Genomic DNA, 26509 nt, shown 5'->3' with positions numbered 1-26509 from the left:
AATTGTTGAGTGGGATAAAAATAAATATCAATCCACTTTTCCCAAAATAGGCGAATGGATGAATAAGAAGTCCTCCTGGTTGTAAAAAAATAATATTAATTAGAATTATTCCCGACCAAGGCAAATTAAGGCATACATATTATAGTGGTTCACGTAGTTCTTCGCATTTTTACGCATTCCTGATCATGATAGACATTCTTGACCAGAAGGTCACCCAAAATATGATAATATGTTGAATTGTTTGTACATATTACAAATATCTGGCTGTTTAGAAAAGAAGAAGAAGAAGAAAAAAAAAAAGACAAACATCTGGCTGATCCACTAGGTTCGCATAACAATTAATCAGAAAGTTTCAGAAAGTTGTGAGCATTGTAGTGTCGGGTCGTGGTATTTCTGTGAGCAACATCTATTAGACTGCATGCCTTAGTGGGGGTCATTTTAGGTCTACATTTTTAGCTAGCTATCCCATTAGGCCATCAGATAAGTATATCCCTACTATACGGAATTCCGCACAATAAGATAAGGGGCGTGTTAAAGCTTTGGATGATTTCTTCTATTCATGTTCATCTATCTATTTGAAAACCATATCTCAGTAAAAAAACTTTCTTTCTTTGTAATGGTATCGTTTTTTCTCTTGATCAATAATTAAGTATTAGTATATTTTATTTAAAGAAACAGAAAGTAATTAAATTTAAAGGTAATTTTATTTGTTCTAGATAGAGGACCACTATTCCCCTCATAAGGTACACTAAGTCTGTTTGCAAATATGCGTGTTCCACTAAGGTCACTAAGTAAGGACGCCCTACTGCTTCCAAACGAGGGTATAATGTGCATAAAAGATATCATCTCGGAACTTGTTTCATTTCATTCTCTAATAGTCATGTCTTGTATTTGGGGTTGGACGTCCACTAATTTCGTGCTTCACAATTCACGAGGAATAATGATACATTTTATAACATTTTCTTAACATACTTGTTAGTATTAGATGGAAATTATCTGAAATTCATGACAAAAAGAAGAGCAAGAGATTTATAGGTATTCAATACCAATTTAAAGGGAAGAACTATTCTAAATTTCTAATAGAATATTTTCAGTCTTTACGCGTCAAACTTCCATGATGTATATAAAGACTTGGACAGTTAAGTTAGTGTTTGAAAGAAGTTAAGAGTATGGAAATTAAAAAATATACTCGATGTCTCTATTTACATTATTTTTCTATAAAAAACATGATAATGATTCTTTGCTGTTGAGACATGAGAAATGTTAGTAAATATTTGTATTATAATTTAAAATTTATAAATATATATATATTATTTATATTAATTTTATTTTATAAAATAAAATATTTATTTTAGAATCTGTTACGTAAAATTAGATTTTTTATTTTTTTAAGATTTTGTGTTGATGAGTCAATAATTTGTCTTGTTTGTTTTGACACTTGTAAGCTGATTTTCAACGGTCATATCTTATTTTCAACGATCATATCTTATTGTTGCATAAGGAGGTCTATGTTTATATATATTTTTCTTCCTCTCTAGAAAACACACAACACAATCACAAGCCGATTTCTTTCTCCCTAAACTTTTCTCTTTCTTTCTTTTATAAAAATTTTTTGAGAGCAAAAGCATTTGTGTTCAAAAGATTTGGGGATCCTTTCGCTGCACACGATCAGAACTAATGGATTGTCGTATATCAGATTTTCCTACTTGGGACGTTTTCTCTCTAAGGATAACATTTGCGCGCTTCAACCCAGACTAATTATTTCTTTTCCTAATTTATTTTTTCCTTGTGTTTATTATATGATATAGTGCATTGTTAATTCATGTGGGGTCAATTAAAATTATATTGCTATTATTATTTTGTCATCTAATTGAAGGCTTTGCATTTTTTTTTTCTTATTTACTTCTTTTATTTTATTTTATTTTCTAACAAGAAATACATTTGAAAATTAATCCTTTGATTTCTATTAATTGTATATTAGATCCTATGCTTTGCGGTTATATGTATTCGATGTAAGGTTAAAAAATGATGAGCTACTATTAAACTTAATTATGGTAATTTGTTTTTACCTGGATCAAAAGTGAGACAATCCAATTTGAGTCAGGTAAGATCATTATTAATAATAATATTTTCCGTCCAAATATTTAATGTATTAAGTTAATGGATTAGCTTTTTCCTTTAGTGTGAATCTAAATCTAGATTTTAATAGGTCCAGAAGAAAAGGAATCAATAGTATCATTTAATAATTTTAGGCAAATTAATAAATGTCGTCGTAGCATTTGTTGGATCCTATAGAAATTAGAGTTTGATCTCCCATCACCATCAGTCTCCACTTATATGCCATAGTATAAATTGGATATCTGTCCAAATAGAGTTTCCCCAAGAGAATGAGATATAAAATTCCTAGAAGGAAAAGGGAAAGGAACTGAGAGAGTAAAGACAAAAATGGAATCCACACACGTAATAGCCATTACAAATGGAGAAGAGAATATGATTCGTTCATCAAAAGAGAATAAAACATTCCAATTTCAACTTCCACCCATTATTTCCCATCTTGGGAAAAATGAAGTCCACTGTGTCTCCATTACTTCTTCCAATCCCAGACACAAGCAGGTGCAAAGTGGTGGCCATGACACGAGGAAGATAATCCACTGCATCAAAGTGGGAATCTCCTTGGTTTTGGTTTCACTCCTATACCTCTTGAACCCTCTCTTTAAGCAAGTTGGAGAAAATGCAATGTGGGCTATCATGACAGTTGTAGTCATGTTTGAATTCTCTGCAGGTACGTACTTTCAGCAACATTCAATTCAATTAACTCTTATTATTCATTGCAAAAAATGAAACTAATGTACATATATTAATTTGATCAAACACTTCAGGAGCCACACTAGGAAAGGGCTTCAATCGTGGACTAGGAACTATTATAGGAGGAGGACTAGGTTGCTTGGCAGCAGTTTTTGCCCAAAGCATTGGAATTGGCAGGGTTGGCAACTCAATTATAATCGGTGCTTCAGTATTTATATTTGGTGAGCTTTTGATAAATAATATCTCTTATAATTAATGTTCTAGGCTTCTAGTAGTAGCTAGTTCTTTTTTTGGGAAGTCATTGTAACATTGGTGGAGTGATTCATAGTTTTACTCATAACTAATTTCTTTTTCAAAAACTTCATTGATTAATTTTAGTAAAAAAAATTCTTTTAATCACATCTTTTTTAATCCACAACAAAAAATTCGTACCTTACTTGAGAAAATTGAGTATGATTTCACTCAGAAATGGAACCAACAAGCATTATAGTTAGCAGTAACTAGTTAATGCTGTTGGTGTTTGAACATTATGCGTTATGGTTAATTTCAGGATCAGTAGCTACATATCTTCGACTGGTTCCAAGCATAAAGAAAAGATACGATTATGGGGTAATGATATTCATGCTGACTTTCAATCTAGTTGTGGTTTCTGGCGTACGTGGGGATGTGAAAGTGTGGGAATTAGCCAGGGAGCGTCTCTTGAATATACTAATGGGCTTCATTGTGTGCGTTTGTGTGACTTTGTTCGTCTTCCCTTTGTGGGCCAGCGATGAACTTCACGATTCCACAGTCTCAACATTCCTGGACCTTGCCAATACAATTCAAGGTATATACTACGAGCTCATCTTTAGTAATTTTTTCTAGTCAACATGAATGAAATACATAGTCTGAATTTCCTTAGGAATAATTGTATTTTTACTAATAACTTGATTTTTTTAAAAGTTATTTAAAAAATATTAGCCACAAATATTTACGTAATGTATCAAAAATCAGGATGTGACCCCTGTATCATATGATGGGTCCCGGGAAGAGAGATTTTTAAATCAAATATTGTTGGTGAAATCACTTCAAATGAACTACTTTCTTTTATCTATTAACAAAAAAGGTTTTTCACATAATACATAATATACAAAAATAAATCTTATTATTATTTCAATATATATACACAGAAAAACTAAGAGAGGCCAAAGTCTTGCCTTGCATAAGTATTTTTACCCCATTTAATATTTTTTATTTAATATCAGTATAAATATATTTAATATTATATATATATATATATATATATATATATATATATATATATATAATATCAAGATCGATATTACATATACATTTAAACTATAGAAAGATAAGTAGCTTTAATTATATTTTTATTATTATTCCATTTTTACAAAATTTAGCATAAACGATCATGCATGATGATAAATCGTTATTATTCAACAACTACACCAGTAAATGATGTAACTCTTCAGTACAAACCGATCCATATACTCTTACATAAATAAGTGTGGATGGGATTCAATATTATAGCTAAGCCAGAGAGAAATTTATTTATCCTCTTTCATTGTAGGTTGTTTTGGGGAATGTACCAAAATCGTTAGTGGAAAGGAAAACCAACCCCGTGCTAGCTTCAACGTTTGCAAGTCAGTGTTGAACTCCAAGTCAAAGGATGAATCATTGGTACGTCGATTTTCAATTAGATATCTTTCTTAAAATTGAATAAAAAAAAACTATATATTAAGTAATGTGTTTTTCTTTCAGGCAAATTTCGCAAAATGGGAACCCTGGCATGGAAAATTCGGATTTTCCTACCCTTGGGGAAGGTACTTAAAGATTGGTGAAGTTCTTCGAGAACTGGCTGCATTTATTCTTGCAGCAGGACACTGCCTTGAAGCATCAAAAGAGGTAGGTTAATATTATTCTTTTCTTTGGGTCCATATCTAAGTCATAAGGGTATCTTATAAAGTTGCAAAACGACAAAAATAAGATTTGATGGGCTCACTTGTTTGGGTTCAATGAATCTTTTTTTGTCAGCCCATGGCATCTTTGAGGCAGTCACAATGGGTCCATTTAGAAACATGCGAAGCAGTTGAGACGAAGGTTGTGTATATTCTACGAGAACTTGGTGAAAGCATGAAGCAAATGAGGAAATGTGATGCAAAGGACAACATTTGGGACCAGTTGAAAAATGCCAGAGAAGATTTAAGCTTGATAATTTCCACATCCAAAATGGTGGAGCTTGAGGATTGCCAAGTGCTAGCAATTGCTAGCTTCGTGTTCTTGCTCATGGAAGTGGTAGGGAAGGTTGAGGAATTGGTCAAAGAGGTGGAGGAGCTAGGAGACATTGCTGGTTTTCGCACCACCACAACTTCATTGTCTTCGTAGACACCAACTTTGTATACAATGATAGTATGTATAAACCACTTCCCAATTTTGGGTCATGAATTAGAAATATGTATTTGAGTGTATCATCCAAGGTATAGTAATCGAGGTCAGATGCAATTAGGTATTTAACTGTGTTTGTATTAATGAAAATGAAAAAAAATTAATGAAGTGTCATAACTGCTAAACAGGGCCTAGACTCAAAACACTTTTTTTTTCTCACTATGAAATTAATTCGGAGAATATTACTTTAAAATTACAAGAAAAATATTCATGTATTAAATTAAAAAATTAATTTCATCATGGATCAATAAAGACAAAAAAAAACTAATGGATCAAATTTTTTTTTCAGGAGTACATCAATGTCTATTGCTATTTCTATAATACTTTATAACTCATTTATACTTTATTTCATATTATTTTGTAAGAATATAATATTATATACTGTATCTTTTAAAAAAAAGAAATATTAGTCTATACAGGTATTTATATTTCATCATGCTTATGCTATCACTCACGCAATGTTATGTTTACACAGTTTTTATAAAAATATCTGAAAAAAATTAGCAAAATGAATGGACGGGGTTCTGTAGAATTAACCTTCTATCATATTGAACAAACAAACCAATTGAGGTTGAATGATACGTCACGAATCCGTTCATCAACACAAAATACCAAAGTTTAAATGGCCGGCAACAATACACAGCACTTCTCCACTTGCAACCTCCGCTACATCCTGTCACCCTGTCACCCTGTCATATCACAAATTCATATGATTCAATCAGCTTTTAAAAGGGAACTTAATCTTTTAAATAATATAAAATATATTAGTAGTTTTATTAGTTTATAAAGTGATATAGCCTTTTATCATACATATAAATAAAATTTAGAGTAAATATATATATATATATATATATATATATATATATATATATATTTGAAATCCAAAGTTTTAACATTCCAAATTATTTGATCAAATTTTAAGCTGTCCGTGACTCTAAATGACGTTATCAAGCACAGCGCCTGAAACTTTCTCCAACACTTCATTTGGTAGTGCATGCACAAAAGAAAACATAGAATTAAAGTTATTTCACCTTGTTTGGTATAGCACTATATGTAGCTGATAAGATTGACGGAAAGAATAAAAGTTCGTGGACTCCACATATTTTAGTTAATAGTATAGTATTCTTTATTGAATTTATGAAAAACAGAGATGGGAGTGTGAAAAAAAAAACATTTTGTTTATTCTATATTGTAATGGGTTAAATTATCTTAATATATTATTTTTCTTTCCTTCATATTTTTTCTCTTGTTATCTTCATTCAAATAATAAAAGAAATCAGTATTTCGTTTTTTTCTTTCTTTTAATTTCCTTTTCTCATCCAAACAATCTTATTGAATTTAGTCAAAAGTTACTTATGATTTCTTATTTCACATCCAATTAATCTTCCTGTATTCTTTGTGGTGGGATATCAAATAATATTCTGATGTAACACGGACAATGTTTAGTATTGAATATTAGACATTAACATAGATATAGCAGCAGCCAGCAGATAAACCAAAAAAATCAATGAAGGACCTCACCTCACATAAGAGTAAACGCCTCTAAATTAAGGTGATAAAACACATCGTGTTCTAGAATTCAATCAAAGCAAGATGGGCATTAATCCAACAAAATGCGTAACAATTGCAATTGGTTTGTTGTGCCTGTGTTGTGTTGCTGACAGTGTTCCCAACACCAGCATCATCAACGTTCTCTGCAACAATGGGGTGTACACTTCAGGGGAGTTAGAGGAAGAAACACCAGCACAGAGGAATTATGACTACCACAACATTTCACCCTATCCTAATGCCTATGCCTATGGACATGCTACTTGTAACCTTAATCTGACATCCTCTGATTGCAAAACATGTCTTGGTGCTGCTCAAACGGCCTTCTTTAGCACATGCCAGACACCACGGATCGGGGCTCGTTCTGTGCTCTATGATTGTACAATCAAGTACGAGCAATACCCATTTGACGATTAGAAATTGAACATTGAGCTTTGGTGTTCGTTCAACTTTCCATCATAATAAATTATCGTGACGATTGCACAGGTTTTGTATGTCAAGTCATAGTACGCGTATGGATCATCCAGAATTTTATTGAAAACTAGTTAAAGTGATTTTTCTAAAATTTTCACATGTTTGGTTTTATGTTTTGAAATTTTAATTGTGTCGAATGACATTATATGAACTATGTGACTTACCTAATGGGAGATTTTAAATTTAGAACTCATTTAAAGTTTGAAATAATTTTTAAGTGTATCTAACTTCTGAGTCCAAATAAATCCGTGTCAAAATTCTTAAATGGACGCAGAAACAAGAATTATGTGCTTCAACTTTACTCAGATCTATTACTAAATGGATTTCGAAACAGAGGGTAAGTAGCTTATACTATTAACTTATTTTTAGAATAAAACATAACAAATTATGCCAATTAAAAATCAATTTTACACAATCAATTTCGCAGACACTTGTCCAAATTCATACATGCATACACAGTTGGGTTTTCAAGATTACATCCGAAAGGCTTAGTAAGTTTGTAATTGTAATGCAAATGCATACCATATAGTGTACCATAATTATGCCTTAACTAAGTCAAAATACTTCGTCTTTCATTTCTAAAGTATGATTTTTTTTAATCCTATTTTTATGGTACATAACATGGGTTCAAACTTCAAACTTACATGATTCTGTCTACATGTTGAGTTAGAGATCAGTTGCGTGATTTTAAAACTTCCGAAGGGGAAAAGAAAATCATCAAAAATAGGGAAAAGGTAAAATATTAAAATGCCTCGCTTGCCTGGATATATTTTTGGGAATTTTGAAATAATAATGGTTGCGTGATATATTAAAAAAAAAATGGGTTTTCTTTCTAGGAACATCAATATTCTAGTATCGATATTGAGGATCCAACTAATCCAAGTCAAATTGAAAAAATCATTATTGACAACTAAACTCACCTGAGTTTTCAAAAGTTGCATTAACAAAAACTCAACTAGTTTTCAGTATTATTGAATATAATCACTTTTTAAGTATAATTTTAAAAACACCGCAATTGAAATGGCATGCAAGCCCAGTTTTTAGGCTCAAACGCGATTAACCAAAGGCATTGCCGAGTATAGTTCACTCAAAGTGCAGAATGCCAATTCCAAGAAAAGTTATAGACTAATGTATATGGTTCGTACGTAAGTATTATGCAAAGGATTTTTTTTTTTTTCGAAAGGCATTATGCAAAGGAAATTGAACATACAAATAAATCTTGAAACTTGAACCAGATTGCTTGTATGAAAATTGAGCCGTAATAATCTTCTATATAACCGTTTAAGTTAAACAATTAATACTAATATACTACTTTTTTTCATATCACTTTTTTTTTTAGATAAATTTTTTGAAGTCAACTACTCTAAGGTATTTGACTTTTGTATGATAAAAACAATTAACCAATAATAAAAAAAAATCTCTCTATATACAATCTACAGCCAGCAACATCATGGACTCCGATCATCATTTGAAATTTACAACAAAAAATGTATGCCTTCTGAGAGACTGACTAATCAAGTTTGGATCTCTGATTATTTTTTTCTTTTTTGTACAAGATATCCTGAAACTCACCATCCAAAACTAAGTTCCCATCTATATATGTTCACCTACAACGGCAGACCACTACAATTCTACAAAACAATCATTTTGTAGGAAATTAAAACAGCTTAATTTCTTTGGTTACTAAGAATAAAATCCTATATCATAAAGGAAACTAGCCAAGAGTTAGATGCATCAACTAGTGAGACTCACCAGATACAACAACAAGCACAAAGCCTTATCTCAACGTGTGAGTTTGGTTACATGGATCACTCGATGTCATTTGGCGAATATATTTTTCTGGAAAACAATTCAGAAACAATGTAATTAAGATCTCCCCAAAAGCTTCCAAAAAAAATGTAATTATTTCCCACAAATAAGCTAATCCAAATATGCTCTAAGAAAATCCCTTTTTTGCACAATCTGTATCTGTATCACATGATTAGTGCCTTCTTTCCCGTCATTGTTAAAACGCCAAAACAAGGTGGCACTCAAAGATTGAATTTTTAAGAATAAAAACAGATAAATAAAAAAGTCCTTACATTCTGACAGTTTTCTGAAAGTTCCACCAAGGTCCAGCATTGAGAATCAGCACATCTGCATCTCTCCAACTATGAGAAATCCAGACCATATGATCCACTCTCAAAGTCATTCTTACCCCATCAGGTGCACCAAAAGGAGGCCGTCCCTGTACTACAAGAAATCGTGATTTGTAGTATTCAATGGTACAGTTGAAATCTTCAAAATTGAATGCCAAGAAGCCCATGTGCCTTGTAAGTTGACTTCCATTAACCTCGTAGACCCTAGCCTTATTTGCAATTGCCGAAAAGAGCATACAAATGAGTGATTCCCATTGGTTCCGACCAATCGAATCGCCAACATAAACTAGTCGCTTGTCCCGTAGCATTTCCAACATCTTCCTTGCATCAAATCTGTAACAAGAGTACACTCCCTAAATATATGTCCTTTCCCAGATGTAAGTCAACAGTAGATAGTTACAGCCTTACAAGCACCGAAGAAGAATCAAAACAAAAACAGAGCAAACTGTCCAGTTAAGAGCAGGAAACACCAAAACAACTTAATAAATTGTCATATCTCCGTGTCTGTTTTTCTTTTTCCTAAGGAAGAAACAACAAATCATTTTTGATTTGGGAGTAAACAAAAAAAAAAAAAAGAACAAACATTTCCTTCATACCAATTCATACGAGTAAAGTTAAACACAAAAGGCACAAGCACTTCCTTCATTCCAATTCACACAAAGTTAACCAAAAAAAAAAAAAAGAACAAACACAGTTAATCAAAGTTAAACAAAAAGGACAGTTCATGAAAACAAAACAAATTCGGGGCATGTACAAAATACTCCGCATGAACGGGGTTACGGGGGCGATCCCATAAGCAATCAACAACGATACAAAATTCCAAAATCATTTTGTGTTCAGAGAAAAAATACGAACCGAACCGAACCAAAATCAAGGTTTACTTTTTTGTCCTCATTTTTTCAGCACTGTCTTATTCTTATATATACCAACCAACCCCAAAACAAAACGAACATGGATAGCCAACGAAAGATAACCTTTTTGTGTTCATTTTTTCAGCACCAACCAACCCAAAATGTAGAATTAAACTCGAAAAGAGAACAAATGAGAAAAATGGAAAAGGTGGGGTGGGTTAGAACCTGGGCAAGTTGCAATCTTTGGGTTGCCAGCGCCATTTAGTGTAGAAAGCGTCAGGCCTGCCATTCTGGGAGCAGCGACAACCTTGATCCAAGAATGAACAATTTGCGGAATAGTAAAGGGGATAGGTCTCATCCCAAACTCAATCCCCATCAAAGACATCACACTTATCACCATCTTGGCTCAGAAACTGAACTGGGTAAGAAGAAGAAACAGATGATGATGATGATGAGGACAAATCCAAGTGAAGGACAGTGGCAGTGCCCTGGAGCGGAAGCCTTTTTAATCCAAGTAGAAGAAGCTGGCAATGAAGACAAAAGCGACGAAGAAGAAGGCGAGTACGGCCAAGGAAGACTCGAAAGGGTTAAAGCGTTTAAATTTCTTGAAAAAATCCAAGTGGGTCGCGGTTTCGTCGCCTGAGTCCTTTGGTGTTGCGTTCTTGCTCATATCGTTCGAAGGAACAAAACATTTTAAGAAGACAATGAATGAATGGTTTTGTTTTGAGGGAAAGTGATCGGAATGTTTAAGGTATGGGGGTTTTGCAATTGGTTTGGAAACGACAGCCACTCACTCACTAACGTAACGTGTGACCGCGAGTTGATTGGTGAGAGTTTGGGAGAGAGAGAGAGTGCTATTTTGGGGAAATGGCGCCAATTTATTTGGCTTCATTCACCGTTCGCTGTTAGTTATGAGCATGGCATAAAATACTTTGTTAATAGTCTGTCAAACAAAAATAATTTGTTAATAGGAATTTAATACATTTTGATGTATATATTTTTCAAAATACACTCACAGTTGTAAAAAAAAATACTGCATAATCATTTAATGATAAGTTAATTAACTTTTAAAATAATTTAAATAATGATTTATGATTGGATAAAAATATATAGACATTAATCTCTATATTTTTATCAATAGATTATATTTCTGTTATAATAAGTTGCCTTCGAGTTAATTTCATCACCCTCATTCATTGTCAGCTTATCTATTTCTAAATATAATACTATTAATAGAGTAATTGGTTGGTGGTAACTGCTAAAAATCATAATAATAGTGTAGTGTCTATTAATACTGTTCTACACCTCCATTAATTGCATTCCTATCCAAAGCTAGCTAATCAACATAACTCTAAATGTTACCTTGATTTCTAGTCTCATGAGACCAAATGTTTTACTTTGAAATTTAATATTTTTAGTAGTTTTTTCTTAAATTAAATTTAATCTTATCGTATATTATATTTGTACACACACACCATGTATTGCTAATTACATGCAAGTAATGTCTGATTGTCTTGAAGCTGTCAGGATGCTAGAGGATAACAATAACGCTGGAGTTGCAGCTCTTATTGAAGAGGTTTTGAGTGTCAAATCTATTTTTTTTTTTTTTTTTGAAGGAGTCAAATCTCTATTTGAGCAATGCATTTTGGTGCATATTCGAAGAGAGGCAAATGTGTTGGCAGACTCTTTCGCGAAAGCAGGCTTCTCTTTACAATGAGTTTTGTTTTTATAACAATGTGCCTAATTTTGCTGTTAATTTCTTTGAGGAGGAGGATATTGGTTTAAGTTATTCTCATTTGGGTATTAATTAATCTCTTTGCCTGGGTGTTTTTTTCCCAGGCAATTCAGCAAAAGTTTTCTTTTTGTTTTTGTTATATTTGGGATGATCAAGACCAGCTCTGGGCATAGTTTAGGACTACGACTGCCAGGATGCATAGTTAAAAGGCACCCCAAAAAAATTATAATTATATGATTATTTTTTTATATTATTTTCATAAATACGTTGGAATTGTTTTATCACTATATATCTCTTTTTATTCAAATTAAAATACAACATGTAAGTAGAAAGCACAAAAATTTAGTTTTTTTTCTCTAATATGTTATATTTATAAATTCATATTAAATAAATTTCCAAGTAAGTGTGAGAGATTAATATGTAATAAATCTATTATAATAATTTAAAGTATTTTTTTAACAAGATTGGAAACACATGCAATAATTCTAATTGTAAAAAAAAAAGTGTTAATAAGCTAATAAAGAACAAAAATATATGATGTGGAGATAATAGAAAAGAGAAATAGAGAGAAAAACGAAATCAAGGAGATTTTTAAGAAATAAAATTGCATAAAAAATTATATATACATATTGTGTATATCTTTTTTTTTAAGATTTGACTTTATATATAAATATTTGTGTGCATGTAATTTTTTGGATGATATAAATTAAATGAAAAATGTAATGCATCTTGTTGAAATTTGTTTAAATCATATGTTTGATGAATGTAATCAAATATATTTTTTTTAATGAAATCACATGTCTATTTCTTATACAAAATATGTTTATATATTTTAATATTTATATATAAGTTGAACTATGATTCTTTTAAATAAAATTTTATATTGGAACCTTATATTAAAAAAGTAATTGGAAAAAAAATTTCACTAAAGATGATGTTAGATTATTTTGATAAATTTTTTTAGTAAAATCAATAAATACTTCTTACAAATAACATAATATATATATATATATATATATATATATATATATATATATATATATATATATATATATATATTAGGACCCTTATATATTCTTCCGCTAGGACCCCTAAAATGTTTGGACCGATCCTAGGGTTGATCACATAGATTGGAGTTCATGAAAGGCATGATATTTGCACGATACTTCTTTATATTTTTCTATAAAATGTCAAATTATTGAAGAGAAAGATTTTTTTTTAAAAAAAAAGGAGTATAATAAGCTTCTCTTATAATAAGTGTTAAAAATACAAAATATCTTTAATCTGATCATTAAAACATTTAATTTTTGTTAGTGTTTCTCTGATACGGGATTCATCTCTCTCAATTAGGGGTGAACAAAAATGATTTGGGATAGGTTTATCCTTCTCTCTTTTTATGATATACATGTTTTTTATTCCCCTTTTTATGGTAAATAACATGGGTTCAAACTTACATGATTCTGTCTACATGTTGAGATATCAGTTGCGTGACTTTAACTTCAGAAAGGGGAAAAGATGATGCATCAAAAATAGGGAAAAGGTTTTGCCTGGATATATATATTTGGGTACTATGAAAATTTAATATTTTCGGAACTGTTTGCCTGATATTATTAAAAGATAATGGTTTTTCTTTCTAGGAAATATGAACGCCAATAATATAGTATCAATGTTAAGGATCCAACTAATCCAAATCAAATTTAATAAGATCATTACTCACAACAAAACTTGTTTCCACTATTATTCAATCATTTAATCTGTTGTTAAGTGTATTTAAAAAAAAATTGAGTCAGTTGATTAATTTAACACTCAAAACTCTGCCAAAAAAAAACACTCGAAACACCTCAGTTGATATTCAAACCCAATTGTTAAGCTCAAACGCGATTAAAGGCATTACCGAGTATGATTCACGCAGTGTAGAATGACAATTTCAAGAAAAAGCAACATAACGTACACTAGTAACTTGAAAATACAAAAAATTCTTGAAACTTGATCCAGATTGCATGTGTGAATCGATGATTGAGCCATAATCTTCTGTATCACTTTTTGAATTAAAAACTTAATATTAGTACGCTAATTTGATCAAATCACTAGTAAATGTAATATCTCCAACTAGTATCATGCATATGAATTACTCCAGGGTATTTGTCAATATAAATAACTAAAAACAATGAACCAAAAACAAAAAACAAAAAACAAACTCTTTCTATATACAATGTACAACAACCAGCAACTTCATGGTCTCTGACTCTGACCATAATATGAAATTTACAACAACAAAAAATGGTGTATGCCTTCTGATCAATCAAGTTTGAATCTCAGTGGTTATTTTTTTCTTTTTTGTACAAGATATCCCTGAAACTCACCATCAAAAATTAAGTTCCCATCTAGATATGTTCACCTACAATGGAAGACCACTACAGAGATGGCCAATCAATCATTTTGAAGGAAATTAAAACAGCTAAATCTCTTTGGTTGCTAAGAATAAAATTTTGTAAACATTAAGCACACTAACAAATAGTTAGATGCATCAACTAGGGACTGACCAGAAAAATCTCAAATTCAACTTGCAACTTCTCATTCAGCAAGGGTAGGGAAAGACTTGTATGTATAACTTAGACCATTCTCTGCAAACTCTATAGACCAATTATGGTGAAACTTGAGAAATTTTTGTTGCATTCTGTCTCCATTCAAAAAAATCCTCCCACTTGAGAAGAAGTGCATAAAGAATCTCGTTCCATGAATCAGGAACACCAGGTAGGCACCAATGGCTACAGTCTTGCCGCTGCATAGAGGCTGTGCTGTCTGGTCCGATATAGTAAATAGATGCATGGCCGTCTCTTCTGCGTTGTGACATTTGGGTGACATTAAGCAAGTCCAGATTCAAAACTTCAGATTTATTTGTGCGTTCTGACAAGACATCAATGAGAGTTCTGAAATGGATGTCAGATACTGTTGGCAAGGAGCCTAAATCGGGTAATGTTTCAGAGTGACAACCACCACCAGTATTCCAGTCACCACCCCTGCCACATCCAATGAAAGTGTTAACGACTCACTCATCTTCCATATGTTAGCAGTCATTTAGTAATTGCAGATTTAGAAATTGTTGTTAAAAAGGTATAGACAGTTTGTTCAAAAAGAAACCATTCAGAAATTAACAGCAAAGACAAAACCAGATCAGCAAGATATGACCCAAGCCACGCAAAATATGGATAGGCACCAATATACCAGAAAAAGAATAACCAACAAATAAGTAATGCATACAAATTTAAGATTTGTTTAAAATTTAGTTTTCCTAGCATTCAATGGAAAGATGCCCAGCTATCATTAGCATCATCAGAAGAGGAAGAATTTGAAAACTGAAGTCATTAACGCCACCTACTATGCAGTTAATGTGGTAAGTCAGTATAACATATGCATCTGTTAAATGGACGGCTCTTTAAGAGGCAGTAAGTATGTGTCATTGAGTCTTTAAACATTATGCCACACCAAAAAAAAAATACATTCTGAAAATAAATAAAAAATGTTTGCAAAAAAGTGTAGTGAAAGGAAAATTCTGGAAAAAGCCAAGTGATCGTATAAATTTAGTTAAGTTTACATCAAGCCTAATAAATTTATTGGAGAAAGACCACTGTAACTGAGTTCACCATTAAAAAATTATTGGCAAACAAATTTTGAGCAAATAAAGATACAAGTACAGGTAAGCCAGTTTGAAAGTTTAGGCAAACCTGAAATGGACAGGAGCATAAGTTCGGAAAATGACATAAGTTTTGTTTATGTTTACTTCATTGGCAACCCAATCAACTACTGTCTCTATTGATTTTCTGAATGCGTCTTCTGTAGTCATATTCATCTTCACTTCCTCCCCTATTTGGAAGTAACAACCCCTAAGTAATAAAATAGCCAAAGATCAAAGTGATATATAATTACTTCAATGTTGATAGTTTAATCACAAAATATTAGCACAAACTATTAACAAAGTAATTTAGACTACGCCCAAGATTTCTATATCATGGAGAAAAACAGCATAAATAATCAACTTTTGTATATTGAACTTTACTTCAAGACAAGTGAATCAGAAGAGATCCTAGTCCCTTTATATAAGCTTTTACTGCAATGAGAATAGTTGCTACTTTTTAGAAATATATTATCTAAGCTAAACACGTATATCACAGCCTTTATATAAACTCATTCCTTCATCTTGCTAACAGAAGGATCCATCCTTTGCAGTATTCTATGGTAAGAGGAAAGAATATCAATCTAACACAACACAAGAAGATTGAAAGACATATATTATGCCCGTGGTGGGTACAGGGGTTTAATACATTGGGTGATTTTTAATCACAATATATACTTGGTCCTTGTGAGTTATGATGAGATAGAGGTCCGTTTAGGTGATTTTCTCATTTGTAACTTGATCAAAAGCAAGTTCTTTTGTATTTGGCATGGTACTTCTGGAACCCTTTTATTAATATATTTTTTTGTTTTGACTGATAAAAAAAAAAAGCTATCACTGTGTTCGGCAAATTATTTTTCAGGAAAAATAATCAAATTATTTTTAGCTCTCTCTAAAAGCTGCCAAAAACAATGCAAGCATTTCCCACAAATAAGCTAATCCAAATATGCACTAAAAACCTGATCATTTTTGCTATAAACTGTATCAGCATCATATGATTAGTGAAGTGCCTTCTTCGACATTTACATGTTAAAACGCCAAAACAAGGTGCCACTTTAAGATTTTATTGTTAAGAATAACAAAGGAATAACAGATAAAAAAAGTCCTTACATTTTGACAGTCTTCTCATAATTCCACCAATGTCCAGCATTGAGAATCAGCACATCTGCATCTCTCCACTTATGAGAAATCCAGTCCATATGATCCACTCTCAAAGTCATTCTTACCCCATCAGGTGCACCAGAAGGAGGCCGTCCCTGCACTACAAGATATGGTGATCTGTAGTATTCAATGGTACAGTTGAAATCTTCAAACTTAAATGCCAAGAAGCCTGTATGCTTTGTAATTGGGCTCCCATTAACCTCATAGACCCTAGCCTTATTTGCAATTGCCGGAGAGAGCATACAAAGCAGTGATTCCCATTGGTTCCTTCCAATCGAATCACCAACAAACACTAGTCGCTTGTCCCGTAGCTTTTCCAACATATTCTTTGCATCAAATCTGTTGCAAGAGTACAGTCACTCATTATATTTCATTCCAACAACCAAGCTAAAAGAACCTAACATATTATTGTATGCACAAGCAAAATGCTACTCAAGATGTAAGTCAATAGCAGATGATTACAGGCACCCAAGAAGAATCAAAACAAAAACAGAACAAGCTGTCCAATTAAGAGCAGGAAAGGCCATAACAGCCTACCCCCAAATCAAAAATGATTTTTTTCCTCCTTTGGAAAAAGAAAAACATACACAAAGTAGTTGTTGAACTTGTGCAATACGCCAGAGTTTATGGATAGACAGATAATGACAAATGAAACTAGCAACAGATGACACTGACGTTAGGAATCATCGCCAGTAAAAAGAACAATAACAGAAACGCTCTTTCATATATAATCGCTGAAAAAACTCACCCTAAGTTTACTTCACACCAACACCTTTTTTTCCCGTTTTCAACAATCCAAAAAAGAAAAAAAGAACAAACACTTACTTCATACCAATTCACTCAAAGTAAAGTTAAACAAAAAAAAAAAACAAACAAACACTTCCTTCATACCAATTCATATTAAGTAAAGTTAAACACAAAAAGAACAAACACTTCCTTCATACCAACTCATGAGGTAAAGTTAAACACAAAAGGAACAAGCACTTCCTTCATACCAATTCACACGAAGTAAAAAAAAAAAAAAAATAACACAGTTAATCAAATCAAAGTTAAACAAAAAAGGATAGTTCATCAAAACAAAACAAATTCGCGCATGAAGGGAGGTGATCCATTAGCAATCCACTACGAGACAAAATTCCAAAATCATTTTTTGTTCAGAGAAACAACACAAACCAAAACAAAATCAAGGTTTACTCTTTTGTCCTCATTTATTCAGCACTGTCTTATACCAACCAACCCAAAATCTAAAATTAACGTCGAAAAAAGAACAAATCAGAAAAATGAAAAAGATGGGGTTGGTTAAAACCTGGGCAAGTTGCAATCTTTGGGCTGCCATCGCCACTTGGTGTAGAAAGTATCAGGCCTGCCATTCTCGGAGCAGCGAAAACCTTGATCCAAGAAAGAACAGTTTGCAGAATGGTAAAGGGGATAGGTCTCATCCCAAACCCAATTCCCATCAAAGACATCACATTTATCACCATCTTGGCTCAGAAACTGAACCGGAGCAGAAGAAACAGAAACAGAAGAAGAAGAAGAAGATGAAAAATCCAAGTCAATGATGGTGGTGCCTCTGGAGCGGAAGCCCTTGTAATCCAAGTAGAAGAAGGAGGCCATGAAGAGAGAAGCGACGAAGAAAAAGGCGAGTACTCCTAAAGAAGACTCGAGAGGGTTAAAGCGTTTGAATTTCTTGAGAAAATCCAAGTGGGTCACGGGGTTGTCGCCTGAGTCCTTTGGTGTTATTGCGCTCTTGCTCTTGTTCATCGCGTTGGGTATGAAGGAAAAAAAAACATTCATTCATTCATTCATGCTCTGCTCAACGGCTTAAAGGAGGGTGGGGCTGTGACACAAGTGAGAGTGAGGATGAGGAAGAAGTGGGGTCCACAGAGGAAAAAAAAAAGACATTAATGGCAGAGAAGGAAAGGAGTGTATACAGTAGTTCGTTTGTTTTTTCTTTCTCAAAAAGTGGTTTTGGGGGGTTATTGCTATTTGTGTTTGCTGGTGGTGAGTAATGAAGAAGAGAATGAATGAATGAATGGAGGTTTAAAAAAGGTGTTGTTTTTTGAGGGAAAGTGATCGGAACAGTGTGGGAGGCAGGGTTTTGGGATAGGCACTGAGTAACGTGTGAGAGGCGAGGTCCTGGTGTTTAGGGAGAATGGCGGCAATATATTTAATAATATTTTTGTTGTTAAATGTGTAATTGGTTAATAAATATCATGTCAACCTATTCAACACAAGGAAATATCTATATAATATTTTTTTTACTTTTTTATTTTGTACGTGAATATGAATGGATAAATAGTTATTTTTATTTTTGAATTTATCGACAAATATGTTCCTAAAATATGAATAACATTTAGTTTCCAAAAGTATAAAAAATACAATAAATATATTTGACCGTTAAATTTTGTCCGTTATCATTAATAAAATAGTCAAGGAAAGAAGTGAAATATGAGATATATTTATTTTTTAGGATAATTTGAAAAAATTTGTAATGATTGATATACTATTATTTTATTTGGATAAATTGGTATAATGTTTATTTTGAATAATTTCTACTGATAGACAAATTATGATTGATAATCAATATTATCGTTACTATTATTTTTGTTTTATATTATGTTTGTCAATATATTTTTTTTAATTAATTATTGTAATGTTATGTTTGTAACGATAAAAAATGACAAAAAATTATGATAAAATTATATTTTACTCTTAAATGAGACGAAATTTTGGGTCTAACAAATTAGTCTAATAGAAATATATTGATATTTAGGTTCAATAATAAATTATTGACATTTTCATTCAATAATAGTAATTTATTAACATTTTTTGTTCAATGGAACGTACTAACATCTAGATCCAAAAAAAATTGCTGACATTTTTCTTAAATAAAAACAAAAAATTATTAACATTTAAATCCAAAAATGACATCTTATGGACATTTTTGTCTAATGTGGTCAGCATGATCACCACGTTGACAATCATTTTTGTAACAAATTCGTTCTTTTATGTCACGTAGTTTATTTTATTAAATGTGATAAACGAAAATTAACAACAAGATATATTTATCGCACTTTTTACACTTTTAGAGACTAAACTGTGTATTTTTATCTTTTATAGATGTATTTATCAACTAATTATATATTTAAAAACAAAATGACTATCTTTATGAATATTAATCATGTGGACTGTGAATGTGTGAACTCGAAGAGATGGATTCCTAATTGAAGCAACCCATTGTCTCTTCTAATTTCAAACACCAACTAAATATTGTATTAGTTTAATCATCTTTCCCAGAGTTTATATTACTAACATTTAATTATAAATTATTATAAATATGTTTTTTAAAATAATTATTATCAAAATCAATAAATTTAACATATATGATAAATTATAATAAAATGTCAATATAAAATTATTTTATATTATTATTAAATAATTTATTTTTTCATATTTTAATTTTTTTCTATATTAATTTAAATGGGGTTCGACTCTACTAAAATAAGACGATAAAATAAATAATTATTTTTCTTTTTATGAATATGGGATATCCCTGTCAACCGAGAGTCAAAGAATAATTTTTTTAAAAATAATGAATAAATTATCATAAAAATATTGAATAAATAAGTAATTTAATTGTAAATGGAAATTTTAAAATATGGATAAAAAATTAAATAAAGGAGTCTAGTTCAATTGATTAAATATGATGCTTCAATTATTGGAAACTTTCTGGCATTCCATGGATAAAAAAAATCACAAACATTATATGCATGTTGTTATTTTTGTTATGTAAAACATTAAATGTTATGAAATACAGGAGTGCATTAAAAAATGATCAATATATGAAATGACATTCAAGAAGTTGAATGTGTCGAAGGAATTTATTTTGATAGAAATTGACGTTTTCAACAAATTTAAGCACATGTGGAGTTTAAAGGCATTAAAAATAATGTTATTTTGAATTTCGAAAGATCAGTTCGACTAGTTATAAAAGAAGTTATATGGAAACATCAAATAATATTAGATTTGTGTATGTAGGAATATTTTTATACACGTGCATAAAATTCAATTTTTAGTATTATAAGTTTATACATAAGACTTATGAATCATTGTCAAAATTTTTTATGGATGAATCATATTACTTAACTCTTTTAACAATGACAACATCTCACATCTAAATTGATTACTAGTTAAAAAGGTGATCTTGCATGTATTCATCCCCACCTTTTATGAATTAACATCTCTCAGAGTTGTTACATCTTTCTAAATTTCTTACTTTTTTCAATTGCCTTTTTTTCTCAAAATCTTTACTTCCAATATCTACTTATGATTACTTATAAAATCACTATCAAAATCAAAATAATTATAAAAATAATCTTTAAATAAAAAACACTATTATAAAATTTACCAACAAATCATCTTATAGACCATTATATGATATTACTATGATTAAAAATGGATATCTTTATCAAAATTACTATTATTATATACATTAAGTATTAAACAATTATCTTATATGTTAAAAATTATAAAATTATTTGTTTGATTAAAAAAAACCTACAATCGAGAATGAATTATATGTCTCATCTTTAAACATTCATTTGTTAATAAAATCATTTAATAAAAATTACTCAATTTGTTATAGAAATGTATTATTTTCTAGGAGTAAGTGTAATTTTCACAATTAACATTAATAAAAAAATTATGGATTTTATTTATTTAGATTCATTTTAGAGTAGTTAAATCTTTTTAAAGATATAGGTAAATTTAATTGAGTTTAATAACTTTGTATTGTCAATATTAAAAAATATATTGTCAATTAATTATAAATTGCTTTATATGAATTTTAAAATAATTATTATAAAAGATAATAAATTTATCATATAATTAGTAATAATATAATAATATAAAATTATTTTAGATAATCATATATAGCCTATTTTCTTAATTTATTTTTATATTGAAAATGAAAATACACATGTTATAAAATGAGATTCTCATCTTTATTTTCTTCTGGTATAGTGGGAAATTATGACAAAAGCAAATTAAACTAAAGTACTCGCATCCCAAATGATTCCTTCAAGCCTTCAAGCATATCGATAGAGGCACATCTCAAGTCCTACTTTGAATGTTGTAACAAATACACCATATATCTTTATAGACTTGATACACACACTCCAGCTTATGTGCTTTATTATTATCTTAATTAGATATTCTCAATATCTTTTTATTTTGGTATTTTTGGAAGTGTGTTTTATGGGTTATAAAATATCTCATTTTGATTCTTATACTCTCAATTTTGTAATCCTTTTGATCTCCACTGTCTAAATTTATTTAACATCGTTACATTTGAATACTTTAAGCTTTTTAGGGTTTTTTTTGTTGTTGTTGACTCTTGTCCTCTCTTAGTAAACGAGGCTAGTGTCCACCATGACCAAGATAGATCCACGCATGGTGACTTTCAAGAACGAGTCGAGAGCCTTTTTGGCATTGGGATGGAGCTTGCAGCAATCATGCATAAAATGCTTTTCACATTAGAACAACGTATTGTCTCTCATAGTAGTTACTACACCTCTCATCACGAATGACAAACCAACAATGCATCCCTTGCGAAGGTTTGAGTAGACATGGCAATGGGGCGGGTCGGATACGGGTATTGTTTCTCGGATTTTTTACTCCGATTCTTTAACATATCCCCATACCCATACCCGATACCCGACGGGTTTGAGTTTATTATCCCATCCTCGTACCCGTCGGGTATCGGGTATCCCGAACCCCGTTCCACACACCATTTAGAATTTTTTTTTTTTGTAAAAAAATATTAAAAATTTGATTTTAGAAAAAAATAAATTGATTGTTAAACATTTATTTTTAACTACTTATATATCAATAAATTTATTATAACGCGTGTGTCTACATAAATAGTTAAGAAAATAATATTAAATTATGTAAAAATTCTAAAATAAAATTAACTAGTAATAAAAATTATATGTCTTTTGATTAAATTATGCAAAAATTCTAAAGATTTTAAGTGGCAGGGCGGGTTCGGGTTCGAGGTCGGAACGGGTCTAGTAATCCCATACACGTATCCATACCTGACTTTTGGTTATTGGGAAAAATCCGAACCCGAACCCATACCCGATCAACTCAGGTATTACCCGTCAAAGTCAGGACGGATTCGGACAAATACACACATGTACGGATTTTCTTGCCATGTCTAAGTTTGAGTCATCGAAGGAGGTCAGAGTCTTTACCACAACATCATATAGAAGCGTCAAGAAGTTATGAATGTGAGAGGATGGTATAGGGCATCTGGAATGACCGAAATGTGTGACAGATAATTTGGAAGCAAATAGAAGGAAAAGAAAATCCTCGATGACAAGGGAAAAAATAAGGAGAAAGAGACTTTGTGTTTTTATTATGGTGGTTAAAAATTGCTAAAATCTTTTTAGCAGTTATACATTAATTGTTTGTTCCTATTTTGTAAAGTTTTAAAGGAATTACACGTAATGATGTTAAGCGACTTTAGATCAGGAGGATTAAAAAAATTAAAAATTGTAACTTTAAAAGTTAAAATAAAATATTTTAAACTATACCAATTAAAAGAAAAAATTGTTACAATTATAAGAAACAAAAGATAATTAAACCATATTTTACATGTTATATTTATAACTATTAAAAAAATACTCAATCATATCAAATTATTTTTTATACTAATTTGAGTATTTGATTTACTTACTCTTTTTTTTTTCAATTTACCATCCTTTATTTTAATTTCTGAATTGAATTTCAATAACTGTTTTTAAAAAAATATTAATAGCTAAAAATAATTTTATATCATAATTTAAACATTTTAATTGTAAATTAAAAAACATCATTTATATACTTTAAAGAATTATTTATTATAAATTTAATTATAATACAATTTATATATTTAAAAATATTTTTTATTATATAAAATAATATTTACCATATACGATACACAAGTTAAAATACTAATAAAATTAAAAGATCAATGTTATTACGATAATTGTGGGGATATATTATTTTATTTTGGTAAAGTCAAGGTATATAAAATATTGAGCATGTAAAAAAAAAATCTATATACATAAGTATTTATTTTAAAAAATATATATAAATATTCACTTTTTCAGGGTGTGGCCTATATTGGCTCTACCATTGTGATACTGATAGGTCATACAAAGAACAAAAATCTAACCCGTCTAATTGTGACAGCCATCAGATTAGTCACAAGGCTTTGGCTGTTTGCTCGCTCTATTTATATTCTTTCCTTTATTTTTCACAAGAATTACATGTTTGACGTATCATATAAGACTACAGTTTGAAAGAACAAAAACCTATGCCACTCTTGTGCTACTTTCTTTCTTTTGAGTAATAAAAAAAAGAAGTAAATGCCATTTTGGTGTGAGTGTATATTATGTTGTCATATAATTTACGAAAATTTTAAAAAAAGTTCTTAGAACTTAAAAGTGTCATTCGTCAATTTATTTAATTTAAAATTCAAAAATTGTGTGAATTTAAGAACTAACTGATAATAAGTGATTAAATTTAAAAAATTAGATAAAAATAATTAGAAAAATTCAAAGATTTATTTGAAACTTTTTTAAGTTTAAGAAGTAATATGATAATATTTTATACTTTTAGGACCAAAATAGTCTTTTATCCAATAAAAATATATTACATTTTTTTATTTCTAATAGTTATAAAATGTTTTAAAAATTTATATGGGAATATGATTTTTCCTACATAAATTAATGAGTAAATTATAAAAAAAATTAAATTAATGTTGCAAGTGCTATCATTTTATTCTTTGAATATAATGAAGAAAAAAAATACTTTATAAATATGTGAATCGTCGTTAGAGTCAGTTCCTTGTTAAATATTGTGATGTTAATTTTAATGGAGTATCTGTATAGTTCACATATTCTATAATTTTGGTTATGTTTGGAAAAATATTTGTTAGTTTTTAACTTTTTTTACTAACTTCACTGTTTGGTAAATACGCTTAAAAAGTTATTTGAAATAACATTTTTTAAAATGTTAATTTTTAGGTTAACTTTTTATATATTTTTTTACTTTTATTATATATATATATATATATATATATATATATTTCTCTTGTTACTTTTTTTTTTTAAATTATGATTTTATCATTTTTTAGTTATTTTATATTTTTTAATTACTTTAATAGTTAGTTTTATGAAATATTTATAATTTAATAATCTAATTTTTCAACTTTCAATTAACTTTTCACCTTTTAACTAGTTTTTTCAATTTTCAATTAATTTTTCAACTAATTTTCTCCAACATAACATATATGATTATTTTCAAGAGTTTAGAATTAGTTGCGACAAGTCTTAAAATTTTCAATTAATGTCCTGAATTTGACATTAAATATTATATTAGTTCTTAAACTTTGACATTTATTGTTGTCATATTAGTCTATTGATTATTATAATAAATAATTAAATTAAATTTTAATGATATTAAATAAATAAAATTAAAATCATAAAATTTATTAAAACAATAATTCAGTTCTTAAATTCTTAATTATCTTATTTTTAAGATTTGTGTTCTTTATTAATTTTTATATATTATTTGAATTAAAGTATGATTAATAATTTAATATATGGTTTATTTAAACACAAATATGTAAGTAAATCAATTTCTTTTTAAAAAGGTGGGTGTGGTCCAAGTAAGAAGCAAAGTTAGAGGACAATAAAATGGTAAAAAAAATAATTGATAACGAAATGGGATATTGAAAGTTTGAAAGGTGACTTTTAAATAATTTATATTGCGACAATTTTATTTTTATTTCTTAAAATAAATGGACTCCCTCCTTAATATATGCACACTCACGTTTAGTTGAGATGAAAAAACTCAATATTTTCCAAACCTTAACTAAAATCTCCCGTTTTAAAAATTCTACAGCCAATCTCAATCCAACTACGCACGCAAGCAGGCATGGACGGGGTATATAGTCAATAGTTATAAAATTTTTAAACTATTTTTATTTTAAAACTTGTATATAAAAAACAGTAAAAAAAATAAAAGTAATTAAAAATAAGGAAAACTAGCTACAACTAAAATACACCTTTGTAACTATACATAAGAGAAAGGTATTGTTTTTCTAACTCAACAAAATCCTTAAGTTTTGTATATCTCTTTGATGCAACAAAACAAGTATAGTATTATATTTTAGAAAAAGTTAGCAACACATTTTTTTTTACACTTGATAACACGTTTTTTAAATTGATTAGAATTCGAATAAATCTCACAAAACATTCATGTGGATCACATTTCCTATTTAGTAGTCCCATTCTCATAATAGTGGGATCTATATAAATTTTAATTAATAATGAATATTATGTTGGGAAGTGGGAACATGTTAGAGAATGCATTTATATTCTCATTTTTTATTCCATTCCAATTTTGCATCTCAGTACAGAAATAGTTGTCTTATTCTTCAGCAAACACATACACAGTACCGTATTTGACTATTTGTATGCTGTTGAAGAAAAAAGACGAAGAAGTTCAAATTTCAAAACTCAACATGGCAACAATCAAAATAGAAATCTGGAATTAATTGAAATAATCGAAAAGCACATGCTTATCTGGAATCTCTCCAATTTGCAATCAGAACTTATCCATATATAAA

At 30.0% G+C, this 26509-nt stretch overlaps 3 protein-coding genes and 1 pseudogene across 3 annotated transcripts; 2 read left to right on the top strand and 2 right to left on the bottom strand.

The window, feature by feature from the left end:
- Positions 1-2400: 2400 nt before the first annotated feature.
- LOC114406849 (aluminum-activated malate transporter 14-like) lies at positions 2401-5375 on the top strand. The gene is made up of 6 exons (XM_028369676.1): positions 2401-2782; positions 2880-3026; positions 3356-3631; positions 4376-4485; positions 4567-4710; positions 4840-5375. Exons 1-6 carry the CDS (start codon positions 2446-2448, stop codon positions 5188-5190), a joined length of 1365 nt encoding a protein of 454 aa, XP_028225477.1. The 5' UTR covers positions 2401-2445; the 3' UTR covers positions 5191-5375.
- A 1468-nt stretch (positions 5376-6843) lies between these two features.
- On the top strand, positions 6844-7215 carry LOC114405251 (antifungal protein ginkbilobin-like protein). Its single transcript, XM_028367865.1, has one exon. It carries the CDS (start codon positions 6844-6846, stop codon positions 7213-7215), a length of 372 nt encoding a protein of 123 aa, XP_028223666.1.
- Positions 7216-8776: 1561 nt separating this feature from the next.
- LOC114406848 lies at positions 8777-10845 on the bottom strand (annotated as a pseudogene).
- Positions 10846-14093: 3248 nt separating this feature from the next.
- Positions 14094-18978, bottom strand: LOC114406847 (protein trichome birefringence-like 10). The gene is made up of 4 exons (XM_028369674.1): positions 18137-18978; positions 16780-17169; positions 15722-15880; positions 14094-15016 (listed from the first exon to the last, which is right to left on the bottom strand). Exons 1-4 carry the CDS (start codon positions 18622-18624, stop codon positions 14641-14643), a joined length of 1413 nt encoding a protein of 470 aa, XP_028225475.1. The 5' UTR covers positions 18625-18978; the 3' UTR covers positions 14094-14640.
- Between the last annotated feature and the right edge of the window lie 7531 nt (positions 18979-26509).

Source organism: Glycine soja, chromosome 3 (genome assembly GCF_004193775.1).
Source record: "Glycine soja cultivar W05 chromosome 3, ASM419377v2, whole genome shotgun sequence".
Classification (NCBI taxonomy): domain Eukaryota; kingdom Viridiplantae; phylum Streptophyta; class Magnoliopsida; order Fabales; family Fabaceae; genus Glycine; species Glycine soja.
The sequence above is the reverse complement of the archived record's forward strand: the minus strand, read 5'-3'. Positions and strand labels throughout refer to the sequence as shown.